We start from the raw sequence: 24,565 nt of genomic DNA on the forward strand, positions 1-24,565 counted from the left end.
TAGCTCTAATTGCACTGTTAGTATTCTGAATAGTCTTTTTTGTTTCCTGTCTCTCAGTCCAGGTTCACTCCACATACTACTGTTTGGTTTAGAGTTACCTTCAGTCATCTTAAACCATAGCACTCTTCAGTGACTGCACAGTGTCCACAATTAAAAATCAGATTCCCTACGTTAGCAATCAAGACAAGCTACATTTGGTCCTTAACTCCCAGATACTGGATTAATTTATTTTCTCAACACAATTTTCCATACTTTTCCATATCCATGTTTTTGTTTATATTACCTCTTTTTATCCTTTGCTGTTGCTGGTCTTAAGTTTTTCAGGAAAATGCCTTTAATGGCAAATGAAATGAAATGTGTATCCCTATGGTATTTGGAGGGCATAGCTTCATTGGCTCTATAGAATAATCAAAACTTGATACACCTTTAAAATTCATGATATTTTGCTTTCTGTTCCATATATTTTTTAAATATAGAACTAATATTTTAAACTAGCTTTTCCCTTTGAAATTGATCAATGAAAATTAATAGTCCAACACACTGTACAAAGAGAAACAATATTTAATCTGAAACTTTGAATACTTCCTGTTATATCACCATATAACTTCTAGTGTTGCCTCTTTTTTAAAGTATAGCTCTATACTGTCATACATGTCTACCCAAGTCCTTTTTATATTTCAATTTTAAAAAGACTTACTTGATGCTTTCTTCATGCAACTTTAAATGTAATCTCACTATCTTTGTCTTCCTATTCCATTTTTTTGTTCTGCTGTGCCACTTAAGTGCCACTTTTTCTTAAGTGTGCCACTTAAAGTCTCCTTTTATTATAGTTGTCACTCATTTGTGCCATTCCATTTGGTGGTCTGTATTTTGATGGTTAGGGCCTTACAGCACTAATTTTGTGTCCTCTATAGATATTCCCCTTAGGTGTTCAAAAAGTGTTTATTAATTTAACATCTATATAATTTCAAATAGCTCTATGTCAGGATTACTATTTCTCTTTCTTCAGTTATTCTTTAAGCTATACTTTAGCTGTTCTTAAGTACTCAGTTTCCCTGTTTGCCTACTATACATTTCTAAAAGTAAATTTTCAGCTGCTTACTATGAAATGCTGAGTGTATGCTTCTCTGAAAACCTAGTACATTTAGCTACTCACTGTCTGGTACACATAAACACATTTATTGAGGTAAAACTACTATATATTCAAACTATATCATCTGATCTTTTATTTCCTGCCAGAGAATGTAAGGGACCCAAAATCTCTCCTCCTCCTATGTAACTTCTTGTAGCTTCAGGTTTACTATTTCCTATTTTTCCCATAGATTTCTAGAGCCGGAGGTAAGAAATATATCATATAGTTTATTTTATTTCCCTAACACTTTTTGCACTTACTAGGTATCTAGTATTGTTTTGATACTAGGCTCTATACAAATATAACCTCATTGAATCCCTATAACTACTTTGTAAGGTAGGTGATGTTACATCCTAATATTACAGCTGAGGCAACTGAGTGATGGGGAAGTGAAGTAACTTTAACTTGCGCAAAGTCACATAAATAGCAAGTGGAAAAATCAGTTAATTTTTTTGTCCTCAATACCTGTACTTTTTAAAAAAAATTATTTACTTATTTTTAGAGAGGGGAAGGGAGGAAGAAAAAGAAAGAGAGAAACATCAGTGTGTGGTTGCCTCTTGTGTGCCCCCTAATAGGGACCTGACCTGCAACTCATTCATGTGCCCTGACTGGGAATTGAACCAGCAACTCTTTGCTTCGCAGTCCAGAGCTCAATCCACTGAGCCATACCAGCCAGGGCTCAATACCTATACTTTCATATCATAAAGTGTTGCTTTTCTAAGAAATAAAAATGTTTCCATAAAATAAGTCCTTTTAAGGAGACATTCCCCATATCTTTGAAACATAAAAAAATTTCTTAGTGTAACAATTTTTTAAAACAAGAATAGGGTGGGTATTCATCCCATCATACATTTTTCTCAACAATTGACTAGAGCAGGGGTGTCCAACCCATGGTCTGCGGGCTACATAGTTAGGGTTAATTATATGAGGACATTTTTTGCCTATCTGTGGTGGCAGATATCATGAAAATTATGCATGGACCTTTTATTTTTGCTCATCAGTTTTTGGTAGTGTTTGTATATTTAACATGTAGCCCAAGACAACTTTTCTTCCATTGTGGCCAGAGACTCCAAAAGGTTGAGCACCCCTGGATTAGAGTGTGAGTGCGTAGGGCTTGGAGTATATAGCGATCCATCTCACATTCATCAGTTGGAATGTATCAGAATGACAGCTAGTGCTGAAATTGCTCTAACATAAAAAAGTTAGGTAAAGACTAAATATCTTAGATGTTTAATTTTCAAAGGGTGATCACTTTTATCTTCCTGGGATCCCCTGGGTCCTGGCAGTGGACTTAAAATAAGTATCATTTACTAGGACAGGCTTTTCCTTAAGGGGTCTTTCTAAAGGTGCCCATTTTGTTATAGTACATAATTATTTTGGCTTGTTTAGTGTGTTGTTTATTTGGGAATTCTTAATATATTCATATATAAAAACATGTTTTTAGTTATATGAAATTACCTCCAGTTGATTTTCATGAAAATCTGTTAAATACTACATTGCATATATTTTACAGAGCATAAACCACAAGTGTTTATAGTTCTTTTTTGTGGAGTGCTTTAACCTTTACCTTTTCTCCTTTTTGTTTTTTGGACATCGATCGGGGAATGGCAGTATCTGAGATGCCTGTCAGTGTATGCACTGTCACTGGATTTAGCCATCCCAGTACATGAGTGGATGAGTTAATTCCAAATGTAGTTTAATGAACTTCACCAGAATCTTTGTTTAAAAATGATTTGAGCCCAATAATTGTTGATATATGTTCATTTGCATATTACCTTATTTTAGTGTTGCAGCAAATGTTTTTCATAATCTGGGATATTTTACTTTATGTCTATAGGCTCCACTAGATCATACCAGTGACAAGTCTCTTCTTGATGCTAATTTTGAGCCTGGAAAGAAGAACTTTCTGCACTTAACGGATAAAGATGGTGAACAGCCTCAAATACTGCTGGTAAACTAGAAAGCCATTCATATTTTTTGTGCATTGTTACCTACTACTTGGGAAGCAGTTTTCCAAAGGAAGAAGGAGTGTTTTTAATTTATGTATTTAATTTATTATAGAAAAATAAATTTATTTATTTAGAGAAAAATATAATTGACTATAATAAAGTATGTTGGTTTGTTAACAGTGTAGATGTTCACATGGCTACAATGGGCATCCATAGCCCTGTTGTTTGTGTATATGGCCTGTTGCCATGGGGAACACAGGTTGCTATCTTCAAAACCACCACCACAACAGGGATGGGGGTGGGATTAGGATAGGATAAGTTAAAGTGACACGAAGATCTCCTACTGTGCTTTGGTGCCCTTTCCTTTGGTTAAGCATTTGCTTGGTTGCTGTAAATCTTTGACAGTTTTGCCCTACATTTTTTGGTATTTTGGAGAAGGGGCAGACCCCCCCAGAATTCTCTACTCTGCCATTTTCACTCCCACTACCCACCCCCATTCCTGCTTTTTGGGAGAATGAATAGTTTGTAAATTATATGATATATTTCTATTCTTTTAGTGTTGACTCCAATTCATATTTTGAAATGATTTCCTGTCTGGTGTAGTGGTCTTAGAGATGATTAAACCCAGTAATTCCCAATTCAGGTGGCATTCTTTAAAAAACGATTGAGAAAACTTGGTCTGATTTAACCTTGCTATTTTATGGACTGAAGAAAGGGAGGCTCAGAGTTCATGGACTTTTTCAGAACTCTTCTCTTCAGTGGAACTTTCCTTAGGAAAAGTTCTGTGTGATGCTTTTCCTTTAGAAGCCTATTGTGAAGTATAATGCCTCTCTGCACAGTAGGTAGTAATTAAACATAGGGTATCCATACTGAAGCAATATTAAAATATACCCTCCAACCTTTTAAGATCTCATTGATTTTTGTAACATTATGAGAAGATTTTGATTAGTTTGACATTGCAATCAGCTAAAAATTTTAGAACCTCTGGATTCACAATTTGGGAATTCATATTTTAAAATTCATAGTAATTAACTTCAGCTCTATGTTAATTGTTTGCACTGATTTTATATCTTAAGTCCTTTTCAACATTTTTCTCATTGATGGGAGATTTTTTATTAGAGACAGTAAGGAAACTACCCATTCGATTCAACACTTACTACACTAGTATCCCCTACCAGCCAGGCCTGTTGGCAAGGATGATGTAAAAATGAGCAATAGATTCTGTAATTCATGATGGTACTTTTGATTTATTAGTACCAACAAATCTTCTTCTCATGTAAATGAAATTTGAAAGATAATTGAAGAAAATTGATAGTAACCAGAGGGGTGGGAGGAGAAGGATAATGAGGGAAAATAGGGGAAGGTCCATCAAGGAATATGTGTAAAGGACTCATGGACACACCAAAGGGGGTGGGTTCAAGGGTGGGAAGTGGGGATGGGTGGGGGGGTTGCTGAGGTAGGGTAAAAATGGAGCTAGATGACTACACTGAACAACAATGTAATAAAATAAAATGTCTGTGATATTTAAAAATAAAATCCATTTAAAAAAAGAAAAGAAAATTGAGAAAGTAAGAACTCAGGAAGGAGACATAAGCACCTCTCCAAAGTGTTTTATATCAGCCATCTTTCAAACAGCTCTACCGGAAACATTCAGAGTAGACATTTTTTTAAATATCTTGCTGGTAACAGTAATAATAATGCCTCGTGTTTTTTTCCTTGCCTCAGCGATTATTAGTATGTTTTTGTTTTTCCTGTTTCAACAACATTTGCCGTTTAGTAAATATTGGTTATGTTGCATTTTAGGAGGATTCCAGTGCTGGGGATGACAGTGTCCATGACAGATTTATAGGGCCACTTCCAAGAGAAGGTTCTGTGGGCTCTACCAATGATTATGTCAGCCAAAGCTACTCCTATTCATCTATATTGAATAAGTCAGAAACTGGTAAGATTTGTCTTTGCTGTATTTTCATGAAGTTTAGGGCACTAGCCCAGAGTAATATCAGCAGTTTCAAACCTAATCCCCTCATTTTGTGGATTACAAAACTTGAGACCCAGAGTAAGATCAGTGGTTAGCAGAAGCAAAATTAGAATAAGAATGTGGTGTCCGTTTTCCTCAACTTGTTGTTTTTACCATATTCTTACTGGCACTATTTAGTAATAAAATAAAAAATATTGAATTTGTATTTTGAAGGAACTGTTATTTTTGGTAAGTTTTTATTTGGAATTTAACGTTAAATTTTTTATATTGACTTCCTTGGAAAGGAATGTCTCTTGTTATCTTCTTTTGGATTACAGTAGACTGTGGAGGATACTTGCATTTTAAAGCAGATAGGCCAGGCTTATTTTATTAGACCCACTATGTTATCTTTCAGTTTAATCTAATCATATATTCGACATTAATCTTGTAATTTAAAAGTTCTGTTAACTTTTTTCCAAACATGATTAAACCTAGATTTTTGAAATTTTTCAATTTATTGAGCTAGTGAAATTGATTTTTAAATATAAACACTATTCCCTTACATATGATTGGTAAATTGCCTAAAAATAAAATGTACATACATACTTTTACATATCATTTCATCTTACAACAGACCTTTGCAGTAGATGGTATTATTCATATTAAAATAAATGGAAACTGGGGTACAGAAAAGCCTTTGATTTTGTAGCTAGTTGATGTTCAGTATGCCTTTTGAACCTTTTTTCTTAGAACTTCAGAACAGATGATTTGAAATATTGCATACAAATATCTGGAATAAGAAAACTATTGAGTTACATTGCACATTGAGTTTGAACGTGATCTGTAATCTTCCATTTACTATATTTTATAATTAAAATACAGAATAATTTTCTCATAGCTAATAATTTGTTCAGGCTTAAATGTTGTATTTGTTCTGAAATTGCAGTAAAAGCTGGTCATGTTTGGTATTTAGGATGGTTTATATCAGCAGAACTTTTTGTAGTAGACTACCAAGAATAAGAAGGAATTCAAAATTATCTTTTGTTTCAGATAATAGACAATAAGGCTACTTCTTATTACACTGCCTATGATAGTGATTCTCAAATTTTTATTTTTTAAAAAATCATTTGGGGATACTTGTTAATAGGTTCCAAAGCAATACTGATTTAGCTGCTCTGGAGCAGGCTGGATAAATTGCATTTTGTTTTAAATGAGCATCCTAGATTATTCTGAGATAGTTGGAATACCGAGAAAATTCCAGATTTAACACATCAAGATTGTTAAAATATTTGCTTTGTATTCTGACATCCAGTTCAGCCTTTCCACAAACAGTGTTTACAAAACTCCTACTTTGTGATGTGTATATATGGCTCTTTGATGCCCATAAATTTCTAAAGACTAAAACATTCTTTTAAAATGCCTTTTCTCTGATTATATAAATATAATACATATTTATTGACATACAATAAAATAAAAAAGTGAAAATAACTGATAGTACTCCTAGCAGAAACTACTTGTAGTGGTTTGCTTATTTATGTCTTTCCCTACATGTGTGCTTTTAGGAAAATAAGGTAATCATGATAGCAAATTTTTAGTCTATATATTTTTTACTTAAATACTATATGGGGAGCATTTTTCAATTATTAAGTAGTATTTTAGTATGAGGTTGAAAATTAAAATGACTGAAAATTAGTGTTTTAGTATATGGTTTAGGTTTTTAAACTGTCCGTTACTGGTTTCATAATGAACACTCTTTTACGTAAGTTTTTATTTTCATCTCAGATTATTTCCTTAGGGTAATTTCCCAGAAATTGAATTACTAAGTTGAAATTTATTTTTAAAAAATTTAGAGGCCTTTGAAATACATTACCATATAATCATAGTCTTTATTTCCAATTATTGTACCTCGCACACCTCTGCTCCACTCCTTCTTCCTACCTGTATTTTTTCTCCAGTATTTTGAAGCACTGCCTTTCTGAATTGAAACAGTCTGTAAGCATCCCAGGGAGCTATACTTCAAAATTCATTTTGGTTACTAGACAGGTGTATAAAAAAGCAGTGGTACATATAGACAATGGAATATTACTTGGCCATGAAAAAGACTGAAATCTTACTATTCGATATTGGTGACAGCATGGGTGGACCTAGAACATATCATGCTAAATAAAATAAGTCAGTTAGCAAAAGACAAATACCATACACAAAATAAATGAATAGACAAAATGGACTAATAGGTACAGACTCATGGTTGCCAGAGGGGAGGGGAATCCAGGCACTGGGTAAAATGTAAAGGGATTAATAAGTACAAATTGGCAGTTACAGAATAATCATAGGAATGTAAAGCACAGCATAGAGAATATAGTCAGTAACATTGTAATAATCATGTGTAATGTCAGGTGGGTACTGGAAACACTGGGGGAACACTTTGTAATGTATATAATTGTGTAACCACTATGCTATACACTTGAAACTAGTACAAAATAATATTGAATGTAAACTGTAATTGAAAAAATAAAATTTAAGTTAAAAACTCTTACTATTTTAGTCACTATTGAATTTGCATTTTCCTTAAGAAATTACTGTAAATCTTTAAAGATCACAAATAAATGATACATGATTGGTCTATAGGTGCACAAAAGACAATAGTAGTATTTTTAAAGCTATGTGTACAGTGGTCTCCTGACTATAGCACTGTTTTTTGTTTTTGTTTTTTGTGGGAAAGGGTCTGTTTATATGAAGAATGAAATAATACTTTTAATTATTAATAATCAGGCTAGATATCATACGGACTTGAGTTACTTGTAAATCATATACTCTTCCCCTTCATGTGCACCCATTACTTGCAGGTTCGAACCCCGCCCTTAAAGTCTGATGAGGAAGAAATATGAGTAAATAAGTAATTTTAGAATAGTGAGATTAAAGTCTCTCATATAGATTTAGGATGGGGTGTTAAGAAAAAAACTCATGTGGGGGATGGGTAGTAATTGAAGCAATTTATAATTATAAAAAATGTAAAATAAACTATATAAACACAGTGTTCTTAAAACAAAGGTGAAAGCCTTTCCAAATCAAAGCTTGAACTTTTGTCCAAAGTGAAAGGTGGTAGCAGCTTGGTCTCTTAGAATTGTGCAGGTGCAAATAGTGTGAAATCTACTCCTCTTTTTCCCAGCTGACCAAGGTTCATCAGGCATATTTTTTGGTCCTTTCATTGCTTTCTTTGGCAATATAGTTATCCACACAGCCTGTCATTTCTAAAAACATTTTTAAATAATTGTTGGGAGAACTGAAAAGCTTTTGAAAAGCTTTAGTTGAACACCTTCAGCATCTTTTGAGAAAGGATTTAAGTTTTGATTCTTTTCTTTTTTCTACTGATTTCTTTTAAGCACGCATGAGAGAGAGAGGAAGACCAGGGTGGTGGAGGGGAGAGAGAGAGAGGCATCGATTTGTTGTTCCACTTATTTATACATTCATTGGTTGATTCTTGTACGTGCCCTGACCATGATCGAACCTGCAGTTTTGACATATCTGGGTGATGCTCTAACTGACTGAGCTACTCGGCCAGGGCAGATTTAAGGTTTTTTTGAGACAATCAAGTTATTCAGTATTAAGTAAGAGTAAATAAGTTTAATTATTAGGCAAAGTATTTACTACATTTTGCTCAAATAATGAGGTATAACTAAAATGGTGACTCTTGATTTTTTTAAGTATATGTACATCTCATAAACTGGGCCTTTGGTCTACTTGTAAAGAAAAGTTCCTAAAATGTTCTCAACAGTGGTAGCTATATCCGGGTGGATATAGAAAGCTAATACTTTTATTTTATTAATATCATTTTTGAAAAGCACTTGTGAGCATTTAATGAACTTCCTCTGTGGCTTCAAACTACCAAGACACAATCTTCCCCAATACCCTTAATCTCCTCAGCTTAAATTTTAAGTTCATAGAAGTTTCTCCTTTTCCTTTTTTCCTGCCATCCCTCTGATCTTCCCTACTTCCACTCCTGTCTTCTTCTCTTCTTACTTTATAGTCACTCTTTGTATAACATGCTGACCTATAGAATCTGACAATTACTAGGCTTGTTAAAATAGAGGAAGTCATTCTGAGTTTTTGTATAATGAGTTTATCTCATGTTACTAATTCTTGATAGGAAATTGGGTTATAGGACCTGATAACAGGGATAGCTGGATCAGTTCTGCCTTCCTAGATTGGGCAGGCATGCTAGTTAAAGTGAGTATGTTTATCCTTTTTATTTTTAAACCACAACTTTCAGATTTGGGGAACAAAGATTATTTTTATGTCAATTAAACATATGGTATTAAACATATTTCTCTTCAAGTTTTATTAAATGCTACCAAATATTCATGTGTACCACTGGACATATAACAAGATATCCTGACTTTCTGAGAAGCAAAGTGTACATAGTGCACATATTTCTTAGGTGCTGTTGAAAAAAGTGAAAATAATTTCCACCAAAGTACCCTTAACCTCTCAGTTTGTACTGTTTTAACTTTGTAATAAGTTCTCCTTTGTTATTTTTTAATATAAATGCTGACTCATATATATTTTGTGCTCTCTTTTTAAAGGATATGTGGGATTAGTAAACCAAGCAATGACTTGCTATTTGAATAGCCTTTTGCAAACACTTTTTATGACTCCTGAATTTAGAAATGCATTATATAAGTAAGTATTTTTTAAATTCTATAAATAAAATATAGTTTTTAATGAATAAAATCTAATTTATCTTTGTACAGTTGTTTGTAAAGTTTGGGGTATTTCTTACTTCATAAGACACACCAGAATAGTATATAAGAAAATGATTTTTATGAGAGATTGGCATATGAAAAATTTATGGAGAGAGAGAATCAGAAATGCATAGACAGCAAGGGGTAAATTGATGGGATTTACATTTGGGATAAACTATTGTTTATAAGCTTCTCTTTCTTAAAGCTTTAACACCTTTATGAAGAAATATGTTACCTGCTTTTTGAGATAATCTGAATATGTAAGCCACATCTTCTTTCTCTTCACTTCTCAATTTAAGAAACAAAGTTGTCTTTTTAAACATGCAAACTTTGTTTCTAATTAATATATGAAGCATCTGTTCTGTGTTTTGTGTTTGCATGTGTGTTTTTAAAAGACTCCATATACATCAGATATTTTAAAATGCTTTATGAAGGAAGTCCATAAGTAAATAAACTCTAAAGTTTATTTACACATCCTTGTTTATTAACATACCCTTGCCTTTTATATTTCCTTTAAGATGTACCAAACTTCTACTTTTAACTTAAAAGACATTTTAAAGTACAAATAAACTGATTTCTTTCCTTTTTCATGTAATTTTTTAGTAACATCTTTGAAATTACTATAAATATGTATTTAAAGTATTTTGGAAACTTTTAATATTATTGTATTGTTCAAACAACATACTACTATTGCATTCATATGTAAGCTCAATTTACTTATAAAAGTTATCTTTTTCATTCAGCAAGTATTTGTTACCCAGTAGCGTTTATGTGTACTAGCCACTTGGTGGTTAGAGATGGAGTAAGGTCTTTTTGTTCTTAAGTCACAGATCTCTATACATCAATAGCAACATGTGTATTTATGAAATAGTTTCAATAACATCTAAGGATAGCTAAATACCATGAGAGTTTAGAAAGAAGGGAGATTAATGAAATGTGGAGAAGTGGCTTAGTGTAGAAAGTAGAATTTGAGGTCATAAAGCTAGGTATGATTTGGCCAGGTTGGAAAGATAGAGAAAGTACTGCAGATGGGGATACTTTCAAGAGCAAAAACGAGCACTAGTAAGTGCTACTTGAAAGTTAGTTATTAGTTTGTATCAGATACTGTATTGAGCACTTTACATATAGATTCATTTAATTCTTATGGTAACTGTATGAATTATACAATGTTATTATCCACATTATACAAAGGAGGTCACTGAAGGCACAGAGAGGTTAAGTACTTTGCTAGAGTCCATCATGCTAGAAGTGGCACACCAGGTGCATGTCACAATCCTTTTCCCTATACTGCCTATGTTATAGCTGATGCCAATAAATATGTATGTCCTAGGGGCCTCCAGGAGATAGCATAATTGCAGTTTCGTCAAGAGTACTGGAAGTTGAGGTTAATAGATGAAGTTGGGAACCTGCCCTGAAAACTAGAACAAACTGAACAGTCTAGGGTGTTGTGCCTGCTTTGGCAAGCAGGGCATGGGAGGGAATGGGGATCCCAGGAGTTTGATTAATCATGAGACTTAATCCCTGAAAATGGTCTGTAAATACATAGTATTGTGGAGAAGACTAAGCATAGCCAGGGCTACTCACTCAGCAAATTAATATTCAGTACTTACTGTGTGTTAAGCACTCTTTAAGGCACAGAGATTACAGTGGTGAATCTAAGACAATGGCCCTCCCTTCAAGCTTCCATAAGTCAGTTTATATAAATGAGTTCATTTTACATAGTCATGTATGCAACAAAGAAAATAAAGCAGGACAATGTGGAAAGAGTAACTGTCAGCAGGTGGAGAAGTCAGGGAATTCCTCTCTAAGGAACTACCTACCATGTGAATAGACTTCACAGGGACCAGTCTTGTGAAGATCTGGGGGAAGAACATTCAAGACAGACAGAACTGCAAGTACAAAGGCCTTTGAGGAACAAAAATCCATTGTGTCTGGAGACCAGTGAGTGAGGAGGGGAAGCGAGACATAAGGTTAAACATGAAGGCAAAATGCTGTGGGGATGGTGAGAATAGAGTGATGTTTGTTGCCAGCTGGGAAGCAAAGCCTGAGAGCCTAATGCTGTTTCCTAATGTAGACCCTAGGAAGGGGGATGACTTGTTAAAAAGGCTGGGCCTCCCTGCACTATAGACAGGGTAGCACTGGCATGAAAGGATAGAGTTTTATTTCTTTCTTTTCTTTGCTTGTTGTACGATAGTCAACAGAGACTCTGCTGCTTTAGGTGTGGAGGCATGTAAGTGATGTGTTAAATACATTGTTTCGGGAAAGTTTATATATTGCAGCATGCAGAATTGATTTGAAAGATAAGGGAACCCTGGAGGAATCTGTTATTAAACCTGGCACAGATGTATGAGGCTCAGAATGAAGCTGGTGGTAGTGCTTATTATATTTCAGATTGAAAACTGATACGACTTAGTGACAAATTTTATTTAGGAGTAAAGGAAAAGGAAGAATCAAATATGGCACCAAAGTTTCTAATTTAGCTGACTGGAGTAACAGCAAGTACCAACAAGATTTAAGACCTTTTTAAGGTATTTGCACCAGGACTAAAGGACAGGTGAGAATTCAGCTTTGTATACAGTAATTCCTCCCCACTAGTGAATTTTCCTGGCAAGAAATTAAAGCATTCTTTATTTTGACTTCACAGTTTCTTTACAGCTCTTGGGAGAATTTTAGATCCTATAATGTCAAGTACAACTTCCTTCTATTGAGAAAAATAAGAATAAAAGAGAGCTAGGGATTGAATATACAAGATTGGATAATGAGTAGAGGTGTTCGCAGGGAAGCTTTGAGAAGGAAAAAACAAAATGTATTCCACTGACATCTGCAAGACAGAAGGGAGCTTCAGTGTGTAAAAAAAAAAAAAAAAAAGGAACAGGATCCCAGAGCTGCAACTTCTAAGCCATCAAATAAGAAAAGTATTGAATATTTTAACAGAGAGCCATACCAAAAGAAGAAAAAAATGAAAGATTTTTAGTATACTTGTAAGTTGCATTATAGGAAAGTTATGTTCCAGGCTCCTTTTGAATCTAAAAAGATTCTAAGAATTGAGTGAGGAAGTGGAAAATAATAATCTTATTGACATCTCAAGATAAAGATAACCATTAATATAATCCTTATTAATATTAATGTTGTCTTTGGCATTTTATTATATGTAAATTACTTTAAGGACTTTTGTGGGTACATTACAAACTTTGATCCCACCAATATTATTTTTTGAATCTGATCTTAAGGTCTTTTGTTAGAAATTTGCTTGTTATTCAGACAGTCCCTGTAGTCAGGGCTAGACTAATGTTTATCAGAAATATATGAGGGTACATATTGTATCTGGATTATTTTATTTACTTATATTCTCTTCTTAAAACATTTTATTATGGAAAATTTCAAACATTAAAAGTAGTGAAATACTGGAATGAATTTTCTGTACCTGTCACCCAGCTTTGAATATTATCAACTCATGATCAATCTTTTTTATCTATAATCCTCCACTCTTGATTTTTTGGAAGCATGCCCCCATCATACCATCTGTGAAGTATATCTCAGGTCAATGCGAAGATTTCCCTGGTTGCCCCATAATTTTTTTAAACAATCTGTTCCAATTAGGATCCAAATAGCATCTATGTATTGAAATTGATTGATAAGACACTTAATCTATTTTTAATTTCTTTGTCTTTTTCCCCTTGTAATTTCTTCCTTGAAAAAAATAGAAAATAGAAAAATATATACATACATATATACACATATATATGTGTGTGTGTATATATATATATCTATAACTGATGTCATTTGTCCTGTAGTTTGCAAGTTTGGATTTTGATGATTGAATGCCATGGTGTCATTTAATATTGTTCTATTTCTTGTATTTTTTTGTGAGTTAATAATTAGGACAAGAATCCTGATTGGATTCAAATTCAACAGTTACTTTTCATTCATGTTGCTTTCTTATGTCTTTTCTTATTAAAGTCTAAGTTTCTTCTGAATTTATGAATTGGAAAAAGATTAATGTTTCATTACAAAGTAATAGCTTCAGTTAATATTCAAACTCTACATAGGATCTGACATTGTGGTGTTAATATTAATTATGCTTTAAAGAATAAAAATGTTTTATAAATAATTTTCAATCATTTTATTTTAATAGGTGGGAATTTGAAGAATCTGAAGAAGATCCAGTGACAAGTATCCCATATCAACTACAAAGGCTTTTTGTTTTGTTACAAACAAGTAAAAAGAGAGCAATTGAAACCACTGATGTTACAAGGAGCTTTGGATGGGATAGTAGTGAGGGTATTAATTCTCTTGTAATGATAAGTATTTCTAATATTCAAAGGAATTCTGGCAGACAGTATTATAAACAAAGAACAAAATAACACAACATTTATGTTAAGAACATAATTAACTTTGTAAACATTTTCATTGCTTTTTCCTGGGGTTTAAAAACAACTTATTTTTAAAATTTAAATTCTGAGGGGTAAATTTTTGATCAGTTAAAAATTTTCTGTAAAATAAATTTGGTTATACTCTATTTGCATGCACTTAAACATTTTAAAGTTTGTCATCTTTTTTGTAACTCTAGTGAAAAATAATGAAAATAGCCAATATCATACATAGGACTGTAAAGTGTACGTTATGTGTAAATGCTGAGACCCCTTTATTCTTTTCCTGTGACTGCCTTTTAATGATTGTAATGTATATTTCATGTTGTTTTGAAATTTAGCATTATTTTGTGTAGACTTCTGAATATATCTGACAAATTTGTTTTTAAATAATAAATTAATGTTTTATTACACTAAACTTACTGCTATTTTTAATTTTTGTCTCAAAATAGCTTGGCAGCAGCATGATGTACAAGAACTGTGCAGAGTCATGTTTGATGCTTTAGAGCAGAAGTGGAAACAAACAGAACAGGTAATTCTCTCAAGGTGATGCGAGTGTTTTCTAATAAATCATTTATTACCTTAAAGTGACTTCTGTTCTATTGGAATGTTTTGGCTTGGTCATAGTTCAATTGTGAAGGTGCTAAAATGGGGAGGTAAAAATGCTAGATTCTCAGTTGGCCACTAACTGAGTCATAAAAATTCTCACTAAACCACTATAAACCTCAGTTTCCTCATCTTTATTTTAAAATAAGGAAGTTGGAGACTTCTGGCCAAGGTGGAGGCGCAGGTAGACACACTGTGCCTCCTCGCACAACCAAGATAGGGACAACAACAATTTAGAAACAGAATAACAACCAGAACTGATAGAAAATTGAACTGTAAAGAAGTTGGATAATCAAAGAGTTAAAGTAGATAGGTTCATCCAGATCGGTAGGAAGGGTGGAGTTGGGCAGCCAGGTGGAGAGGGGTTGAGGAACGTAGAGCATTGGAACCTGCGTAAGGCATCCCAGGCACGCAAGACCGCAGAGGGCGAACCCTGGGTGCGCAAGTGGCGGTTGGCAGGCCCTGGCCGAGGGGTGGCAACTGGCAGACCCAGTGAGGTGGCAATTATGAAGCAAAGCACTGTGTGCAAGGTGGCTGGCTGACCCGGGCAGTCCCAGGGTCCCAGCACAGGGAAATAGGGCTTCGGGGCACTGATTGAAAACACCTGTGGGGGGTTGCAGTGCAGGGAGAGACTCCCAGCCTCACAGGAGAGGTCACTGGAAAGACCCATGTGGTGCCCAAGCCCACCCACACGGGAATTGGCTCCAGAAAGGCCCAGTTTGCTTGGGGGAAGCAGTGGAGAGCAGAGCAAGTTCCATTGTTTCCTCTTGGACTCCGTCCACACATACAGCGTCACAATCCAGCGACTGGGTTGCCCTGCCTTGGTGAACAACTAAGGCTCCACCCCTCATACATCACAGGTGCGACAAGACAAAAAGAGATGGTTCAAACAGAAAAACAAATGAAAGCCCAGAATCAATACTTTTAAGCAACCGAGAGAGAGCCAGCCTATCAGATGCATAGTTCAAAACACTGGTGATCAGGATGCTCACAGAATTGGTTGAATTTGGTTGCAAATTAGATGAAAAAATGAAGGCTACACTAAGTGAAATGAAGGAAAATGCACAGGGAACCGGTAGTGATGGGAAGAAAACTGGGTCTCAAAATCAATGAGTGGACCAGAAGGAAGGAAGAAATAAACAACCAAACAGAAAAGAATGAAGAAACAAGAATTCAAAAAAAATGAGGAGAGGCTTAGGAACCCCCAGGACATCTTTAAACATTCTGACATCCAAATTATACAGGTACCAGAAGGTGAAGAGGAAGAGCAACAAGTGGAACAGTAGCAAATAATAAAGGAGAACTTCCCCAATCTGGCAAAGGAAAGTCCCGGAAGTCCAGGAAGCTCAGAGAGTCCCAAAGAAGTTGGACCCAAGGAGGAACACACCAAGGCACATCATAATTACATTACCCAAGATTAAAATGAAGGAGAGAATCCTAGAAGCAGCAAGAGATAATGAGACAGTAACCTACAAAGGAGTTCCCATTAGACTGGCAGCTGATTTCTCAAAAGAGACCTTGCAGGCAAGTAGGGTCTGGAAAGAAGTATTCCAAGCTGAAAGGCAAGGACCTCCATCCAAGGTTGCTCTATCCAGCAAAGCTTTCATTTACAATGGAAGGGCAGATAAAGTGCTTCTCAGATAAGGTCAAGTTAAAGGAGTTCATCATCACCAAGACCTTATTTTATGAAATGTTAAAGGGACTTAACTAAGAAAGAAGATAAGAAAAAGAAAATTAAAAACATGTATAGTAAAAATGACAGCAAACTCACAATTATTAACAACCACACCTAAAACAAAAACAAAATAAGCAAACAACTAGAGCAGGAACAGAACCACAGAACTGGAGATCACATGGAGGGTTAGCAGCAGGGGAGTGGGAGGAGGAGAGAGGGGGAAAAGGTACAGAGAATAAGTAGCATAGATGTTAGGTAGAAAATAGATAGGGGGAGGACAAGAACAATATGGGAAATGTAGACGCTAAAGAACTTACGACACATGGACATGAACTAAAGGGAATGTGGGTGGGAGAGGGTATGCAGGGTGGAGGGGAATGAAGGGGGAGTAAGGGACAACTGTAATAGCATAATCAATAAAATATATTTAAAAATGAGGAAGTTGGGCTCTATTATCTAGATAGTTTCTTTTTAGCTAAAAACTATAACTCATATATTCTACATATGTATATATAATTTAGGGGGATGGTCTTTGAACAATATTTTCAGATATTTACTAAGTAAACTATGCTACAGTCTGTAGCACATTATGAAGTATATTCATCCAGCATTACCTTTGTTTTGAGCAATGAGATATAGTCAGTCATATGCTTTTGATGTTTCGAATTTTTGTTATTCTGACCCTATTCTTATCCAATGGAAGATGGAACAGGTTTAGAAGATGGAAAAATATCAGATATGCCATTGGGATGAGGGGTAACTAGTGGATGTAGTAATAGAGGATGATAGGGATTAACAAAGTGGGGCAGGTGGAGAATCTAGACAGGAGCCTGGAGGGTCTGATGTCTCCTTCAAACTATTATGATAGCTTGGGCCAGAGTTTTTTAAACTATAGATTGTGATCCATTCATGGGTTATGAAATCAGTTTAGTGAATCTATGTCAGCACTTAAAAGAAAATGTAGAAAAATGTCAGAGAGTATCACATAAGTGAGGACAAGTATTGTTGTTATGTAACTTTTGTTACAATTATATATACTGGGTTGCAATGGAAATTATTTTCTTTCTGTGGGTTACTATCAAAACTGAAAAACACAGGACTGAACCACTAGAAATGATACAGAAGACAAAATCAAATGTGACTGGGGCAGGTGAATGAAGAAGGCTTCATTAAATTAATTAGAGTAGACAGTGATGGTGGATCCTAGCTTGATTTAAGACCTAGACATTTGAAGAGATGTAAATTTATGAAAGAGGTAAACTGCAATGTGATTTCTTTTCAATTCTTAAGAGATTTGAAAAAAAAATTTTAAGTTTATTTAGTGATCTAGCTTCTCTACATAACCCCATGGGATTGTATTTTAGTAATTTATGTAGATGGTACTAGTGGCCTGTTTCTTTTTCTGAAGATATTCTTCTTGTTACATCCTTCTTTGGGTTAACACTTTTCATTTAGATCAGCTGGAGCATTCCTACTGTGTTCCAAAGTTTGGGTGCAAGAATCTTGAGGCAAGACATTCACATGGAGGGTCCTTACTTAGGAAGTTATGTGCCTTTTTTGGGGCCAGAACAGTCCTAGTTGGCTAAGTTTGGGGGACTAGGTGAGAAATCCATTCTTTTAGGTGAGGATATTTTAAGGGAGATGGAATTTAAGGTGTTTTTTTTTATTCCCATACATTTTTAAAAAGTTATAATCTTCCTTAAAATTGTTTTACATATGTTAACTGAAAGTTAAAAAGTTTTATTTTAGCTAGCAGATAGGATTTTAGAAATCAGAATACAATATTGTAAGAGTGGTGATATGCATATATAAAGCTATAAAAACAGCTAATTGTTTAACTTTAATTATTAATATGTCTAAAGTGATAGATTAGGATGTATTTTCAGCTAACTGAAAAGATATGAAGCTTAATAGTATAATAAATTGGTAATTGATTTCAACAGAACATTTTTTAATAGTGGGGTGTTTATATAAGAATTGAAGTAGTTAATTTTTCTACATTGATTTTTAAATTAGTGTTAATCTAATTTTATTTATTTTTAGTTGATTTTTATCAAGCCTTGATTTTTTTCCATTGGATTTTAGGTAAATCTTAAAGCTTTCTTAGAAGTTCAACAAAATGAATATCTTTTTGAAATTTCATTTTTAAAAGCATGAATTGTGTTTTTACATACTTTAAAAATTACTTTTTACACTTTAAAATGTAAATGTTCTTATTTTTAGGCTGATCTTATAAATGAACTATATCAAGGCAAGCTGAAGGACTACGTAAGATGTCTGGAATGTGGTTACGAGGGCTGGAGAATCGACACATATCTTGATATTCCATTGGTCATCCGACCTTATGGGTCCAGCCAAGCATTTGCTAGTGTGGTGTGTACCTTTCCGCTGACTGCTTCTGTATCCATATGCAGAATACATAATAGCACAGTGGTATAATCTATCATAAGGTAAGTATCATCCTAGATACACCTTCTTGGGTTGTTAGTCATTCCTGCATTTAAGCTAGCAAGATCTAGAAGATTTTTGACCCTTCAGTGAGTCCTAATAGTGCATGTGTAAAAGAAAGTGAACACATGTGTACTGCTTCATGGCTCAGTATTTTATTCTTTCTGATAAGTGACTAGATTATTTCACTTTATTTTTACCTCTATAAACAATCTATTCTATAAGTACTCTTTTGTGACCTTTGTTTGCATTGGAAGATATGTTGTTGTTTTTTTGTAGGGCATTTTGTTCCATACGATTTTTTTAATCCTCACGTGAGGACATGCTTATTGATTTTAAAGAGAGGAGAAGGGAAGGGGACAGAGGGGGAGAGAGACAATGACATGAGAGAGAAACGTTCATTGGTTGCCTCTCATAGGCCCTCCCACCCAGGGACTGAACCACATTCTAGGCATGTGCCCTGACTTGGAATTGAACCTGTGACCTTTCAGTTACAGGATGATGCTCCAACCAACTGAGCCACACTGGCCACTACTATTCCATACACTTTTAAAATTGGAAAAATAACATTTGTTTTATGATCAACAGAGGCCACATTTTTGAAGGAACATCTTTTTTATAAAATTTAATTTAAATTCATGCATTGTAGAAGCACAGATAATTTCAAGAATCAGACCTATATATGGTTAGTTTATTTATATATTGAGTACATAAGTGGGAGATTAAGATTTTCCTATTTTTCCTGTTACCCATTTAATTGCTTTTTGGTAATTTTATTACTGTATTTTATCATTATGTGTGTTTACTTATATGAAAGGAGAGTCATGGAAGGAGTTAGTTGATATTTAAAATGAGAGTGTTTAGTGACATTTATTTAGCAAGGCAAAACTTTCAGAGCCAACTGAGACATCTAAAATGCAGAACTTCAAAATGATGTTGTTTGGGTCTTATTTATGCTTATAAGCTGATGGTGGCTCTTAGCTAAAAATCAGTGGTTTTTTAAAAGTATATTTTATTGATTATGCTATTACAGTTTTCCCAACATTTTTCTCCCCTTTATCCCTGCTCTGGCCTGCATCCCCTTGCCCTCCAGCATTCTCCCCCACCACATTAGTTCATGTCCATGGGTTGTACATATAAGTTCTTTGGCTTCTCTGTTTCCTATACTTTTCTTACCCTCTCCCCATCTATGTTATGCCTACCAACTATGCTTCTTATTCCCTGTACCTTCACCTCCCCATTTTTACCCTCCCCCTCCCCACTGAAAACCCTCCATATGATCTTCATTTCTCTGATTCTGTTCCTATTCTAGTTGTTTGCTTAGTTTTTGTTTTTTAGGCTCAGTTGTTGATAGTTATGAGTTTGTTGTCATTTTACTGTTCCTAGTTTTGATCTTCTATTTCTTAGATAAGTCCCTTTAACATTTCACAGAAGAAAGCCTTGGTAATGAACTCCTTTAACTCTGCCTTATCTGGGAAGCGCTTTATCTGCCCTCACATTCTAAATTGATAGCTTTGCTGGATAGAGTAATCTTGGATATATGTCCTTGCCATTCATGACTTTGAATACTTCTTTCTAGCCCTTTCTTGTATGGTTTCTTTTGAGAAATCAGCTGATAGTCTTATTGGCACTCTTTTGTAGGTTACTATGTCCTTTCCTCTTGCTGCTTTTAAGATTCTCTCTTTATATTTAATCTTGGGTAATTTAATGATGATGTGTCTTGGTGTGTTCCTCTTTGGGTCAATTTTTTTAGGACTTTCTCGGCTTCCTATACTTCTTGGAAGTCTATTTTCTTTGCCAGATTGGGGAAGTTTTCCTTCATTATTTGTTCAAATAAGTTTTCAATTTCTTGCTCTTGTTCTTCTCCTTCTGGGACCCCTGTAATTTGGATGTTAGAGCACTTAAAGTTGTCCCATAGGTTTCTAAGCCTCTCCTCATTTTTTTTAATTCTTTCTTCATTCTGTTCAGTTGGATGTTTCTTCCTTTTGTTCCAAATTGTTGATTTGAGTCACAGTTTCCTTCCCTTCACTGTTGGTTGCCTATATATTTTATCTTATTTCACTTTGGGTAGCCTTCATTTCTTCTTCATTTTGCGACTGAGCTCAGTCAGTTCTGTGAGCATCCTGATTACCAGTGTTTTGAACTCTGCATCTGATAGGTTGTCTGTTTCCTCGTCACTTAGCTTTTTCTGGAGTTTTGATCTGCTCTTTTAAAAAAAAAGATTTTTATTTATTTTTACAGAGAGAGAAAGGGAAGGAGAAAGAAAGGGAGGGAAACATCAATGTATGGTTGCCTCCCACATGGCCCCCAGTGGGGACCTGGCCTGCAACCCAGGCATGCACCCCAACTGGGAATCGAACCAGTGACCCTTTGGTTCACAGGCCAGCATTCAATCCACTGAGCCACACCAGGCAGGGCTGCTCTGCTCTTTCATTTGGGCCATATTTCTTTGTCTTGGCACACTTGTTACATTGTAAGGGGCAGAGCCTTAGGTATTCATCAGGGTGGACAACCCAGGTTGCCACGTGGTGACACTGTCGGCGAGGGGTCCAAGAGGGAACAATGCCACTAACTTGGTCCACTCTAGCCCCACTTTCCAACAAACTCTCCTGTGAGACTGGAAGTTTCTCCCACCATCATATCTCCCACAGTGTTTTACAGCTAGCTTTGAGTCTTTAGTTTCCGATTCAGCCAGCACTGCCTTGCCAGTGCAGTCATCCTCTGTGCTGGACTGCCTGTCTCCTGTCTCTGCCCCTCTTACTGGTCTGGGTGAATGTTTCTGTAACTCCTTGGTTGTCGGAGTTCCATGCAGTTTGATTTTCTGGCAGTTCTGGTTGTATTGTTTTTAAATTTGTTGTTAATCCTTTTGGTAGTACAAGGAAGCAAGGTGTTTCTACCTACGTCTCCATCTTGGCCGGAACTCCTAAAATCAGTGTTTTTAAAGCTCTTGATCTTCTAAAATAGTGCTATATGTATGGTTTAGTCCTCTGGTCTATAGGACAGTTGATCCCTTTTTCTCTTTTCTCCTACTTTTATATGGCTATCAGAAATAATCAACAAACAGCTATGGAATCTATGAGTGAAATCCAAAGTAAAAGACCTTGTCTGGGTAGCAGAAGATAAGGTCTCCTTTTTTCCTCCGCTACTTTTTAGTCTGCTTCCTGAATAGATTTGAAAAATTTTATTAAGTACTCAATTGTACCCCTCATAAACTGTCATCCTAGGTATATGAAATTGGCTCTGGTTTAAGTAACTAGTTTTGTTTTTCATTTTTGTTTTGCTTTTTCTTTATTTTGGCAGTTAGAAATGATAAACTGAAAAACCATTGGAAATTGGTTAACACTTGTCTTTCAATGATTTATGTCTTCTCTTTTTTAAATATGGGCATTTTTTAGCAAAATACACCAGGAAAACATTTGATAAACCCAAGTGATATAGAATATTTTTTTTCTCCTTTTACAAAAGTATTTTTTATGAAGGATTTTTCACATACACATTTAGGTTTTTTATGTATTAATTGAATGTTGAGGAAGCTAGTTTTACTTGTTTTGTTGCATTGTTATATGAGTATTCAGCAAATATAATTGCTTAGCTAATTTTTTTTGTCATGATTTATTCACCTACTGAATTGCCACCACTCTATTAAGTACATTATAGACATAGCAGTGGAGCAATTTGGAGAATATTTTTGGAGAATTGAAAACCACATTTCTAAGTGAAATCTTCCAAAGGTAATATCCTCCATTGATACATGGATGGCGGTGGTGGTGATTCAGTGGGAGCTGGGAGTTTTATTGAGGAGGCAGTACGCGAGTGGGTTTTCAGCACACATGCGCTAATAGGGCTTGCAGGAGGCAACTCAAAACTTCCTAGAATTTGCTGGAGTCTTTTGAGGGGAATAACAGCAGGTGAAACTACCCAAGATAGGGGTTCTAAGGAGGATACTACCTTCAGAGAACTTTAGTTAGAGGTAAGTGATTTCCCATTATTTTCTGAATTCAAAACACTTCTTAATTCACAGAAATCATCATACAGTAACTAATATTAGTTTTATATCACTGCTTGCCATTGTGTATTTTGTTAATTTTGTATGTTTAAAGAATTGATATAAATGTAGATTATAAAAATCTAGTTAAAAGGAGCATTATAAAATCTTATTCAGGCTGTATTTTATATTTGGCCATAATTTGAATGGAACTTCTAGAAAATTTATTTTCCTACTTTTAATTTTGGATTCTGGTATTTTGTCTTACTGGATGTATACACACACACAAATACCAACACACATGTATAATACAACATTGATGGTTATATGTTCTGTTCATTGTATGTTTTCTGTGAACCACCAGAACAAAAGTATAGTATAGATGTGTATATATCATATGTATAGATCAAACAAAACATAGTATAGATGTGTGTGTATATATATATATAGTGAGGTTGAATAACACCTGATGTTTCATTTCAGATAGTTAAGTTTGAGGTTCTGTTAAAAATTGGAGTGTTTGTAGTTTTTTTTTTTTTTAACCTTCATCTGAAACATCCAGTTTCTGGAGTTTTTCTTTCCATGTTCAAATAAATTTCTTGAGAATAATATTTAAGATTAAAATATGAATGATATTAACACTTAGCTACTTTATCCTTATACTATCTATAATCAATTTTTAGGGTAGTTTTCAGCATGAGTAATAGAAGACTTTTTTTAATGAGTACTAGAATTGCCTATAGTTTTTTAAAAATGCTTTTTACCATTATGTTTTCCTAAATGAATTATTTAGTTATTATAACTGTGGTATTTATTAAATTTCTGGCTTTCATTTTACCTGGCCAAGTAGGGCATCAGTATTTAAGGACTCTCCTGCCATTCTCTTTCCCTCAGATTCAATTCTGTTCAACACTAGTCTCCAGTGGGATTTAATAGATGTTTGAGAGACCGTTTCTTTGATTAAATTTGGGAAACTGTGTACCTATGGTCCTCTTTGTGAAGTTCAAGGTGCATATTTTATTTTAAATTCCCGGAGGATTCCTACAGTAGAGAAATTTGTTTAACTGTGTTTAACCTAGCATTGTCTCTCTCTGTGGGACATCTGTTAATATTTCAAGGGACACTTGGATTCTGAGGAACAGATTTTGGAAAGCACTGCAGTAGATTAAGGTGATTTAAGAACTATTTCTACTTCATTATATTAACATTTATGTCTTTGGGATGTTGAGGGGAAATGAGAATACTAAAATATATGTTTTAATTTCCTCATATTTTATAAATTTTGTTTTTACTCTTAAAAAACATCAGCTGGAACTTTGTGTGTTAGTCTTTTTAGAAGTTTTGTTCTTAATGATTTATTAGGTAATTGGAAACTTTTATTTTCACTGATTAGAGCTATCTATATACAACCAGTCTTCCTGAATTTAATAATCAAAGAAACCCTGAATTGGCGTATTGCCAGGCGAATTTGAGAATGTATTATAAGGAGATAGTCCTCGATACAGAATATATTCTAATGATATATAAAGATTAGAAATATTTCTGTTGGTTAATTATGAAACTTATTTCACAAACTGAACAAAAATGATAGAGCCTCATATGTTTGGCATTAACAGGAGAGGCACTTTTCTATTTAACAGTAAAATTTTCAACACTATATTTTATGGGTATCTTTTTGTTATTTAACATATTTATTGAGTT

The 24,565-nt window shown here is 34.5% G+C and overlaps 1 protein-coding gene across 2 annotated transcripts in view; it reads left to right on the top strand.

Moving 5' to 3' along the window:
• The window catches only part of USP47 (ubiquitin specific peptidase 47), a 103,950-nt gene that overhangs the window by 37,105 nt on the left and 42,280 nt on the right, over window positions 1–24,565 (top strand). For both annotated transcript variants that reach the window (XM_045825180.1, XM_045825181.1), the window contains 6 exons: window positions 2,970–3,083; window positions 4,885–5,023; window positions 9,622–9,718; window positions 13,916–14,061; window positions 14,603–14,682; window positions 18,655–18,804. In XM_045825180.1, coding sequence (XP_045681136.1) covers window positions 2,970–3,083; window positions 4,885–5,023; window positions 9,622–9,718; window positions 13,916–14,061; window positions 14,603–14,682; window positions 18,655–18,804 — 726 coding nt within the window. The remainder of the gene's footprint in view (window positions 1–2,969; window positions 3,084–4,884; window positions 5,024–9,621; window positions 9,719–13,915; window positions 14,062–14,602; window positions 14,683–18,654; window positions 18,805–24,565) is intronic.

This window comes from Phyllostomus hastatus, unplaced genomic scaffold (genome assembly GCF_019186645.2).
Source record: "Phyllostomus hastatus isolate PE091 unplaced genomic scaffold, TTU_PhHast_1.1 phas_scaffold_585, whole genome shotgun sequence".
NCBI lineage: Eukaryota > Metazoa > Chordata > Mammalia > Chiroptera > Phyllostomidae > Phyllostomus > Phyllostomus hastatus.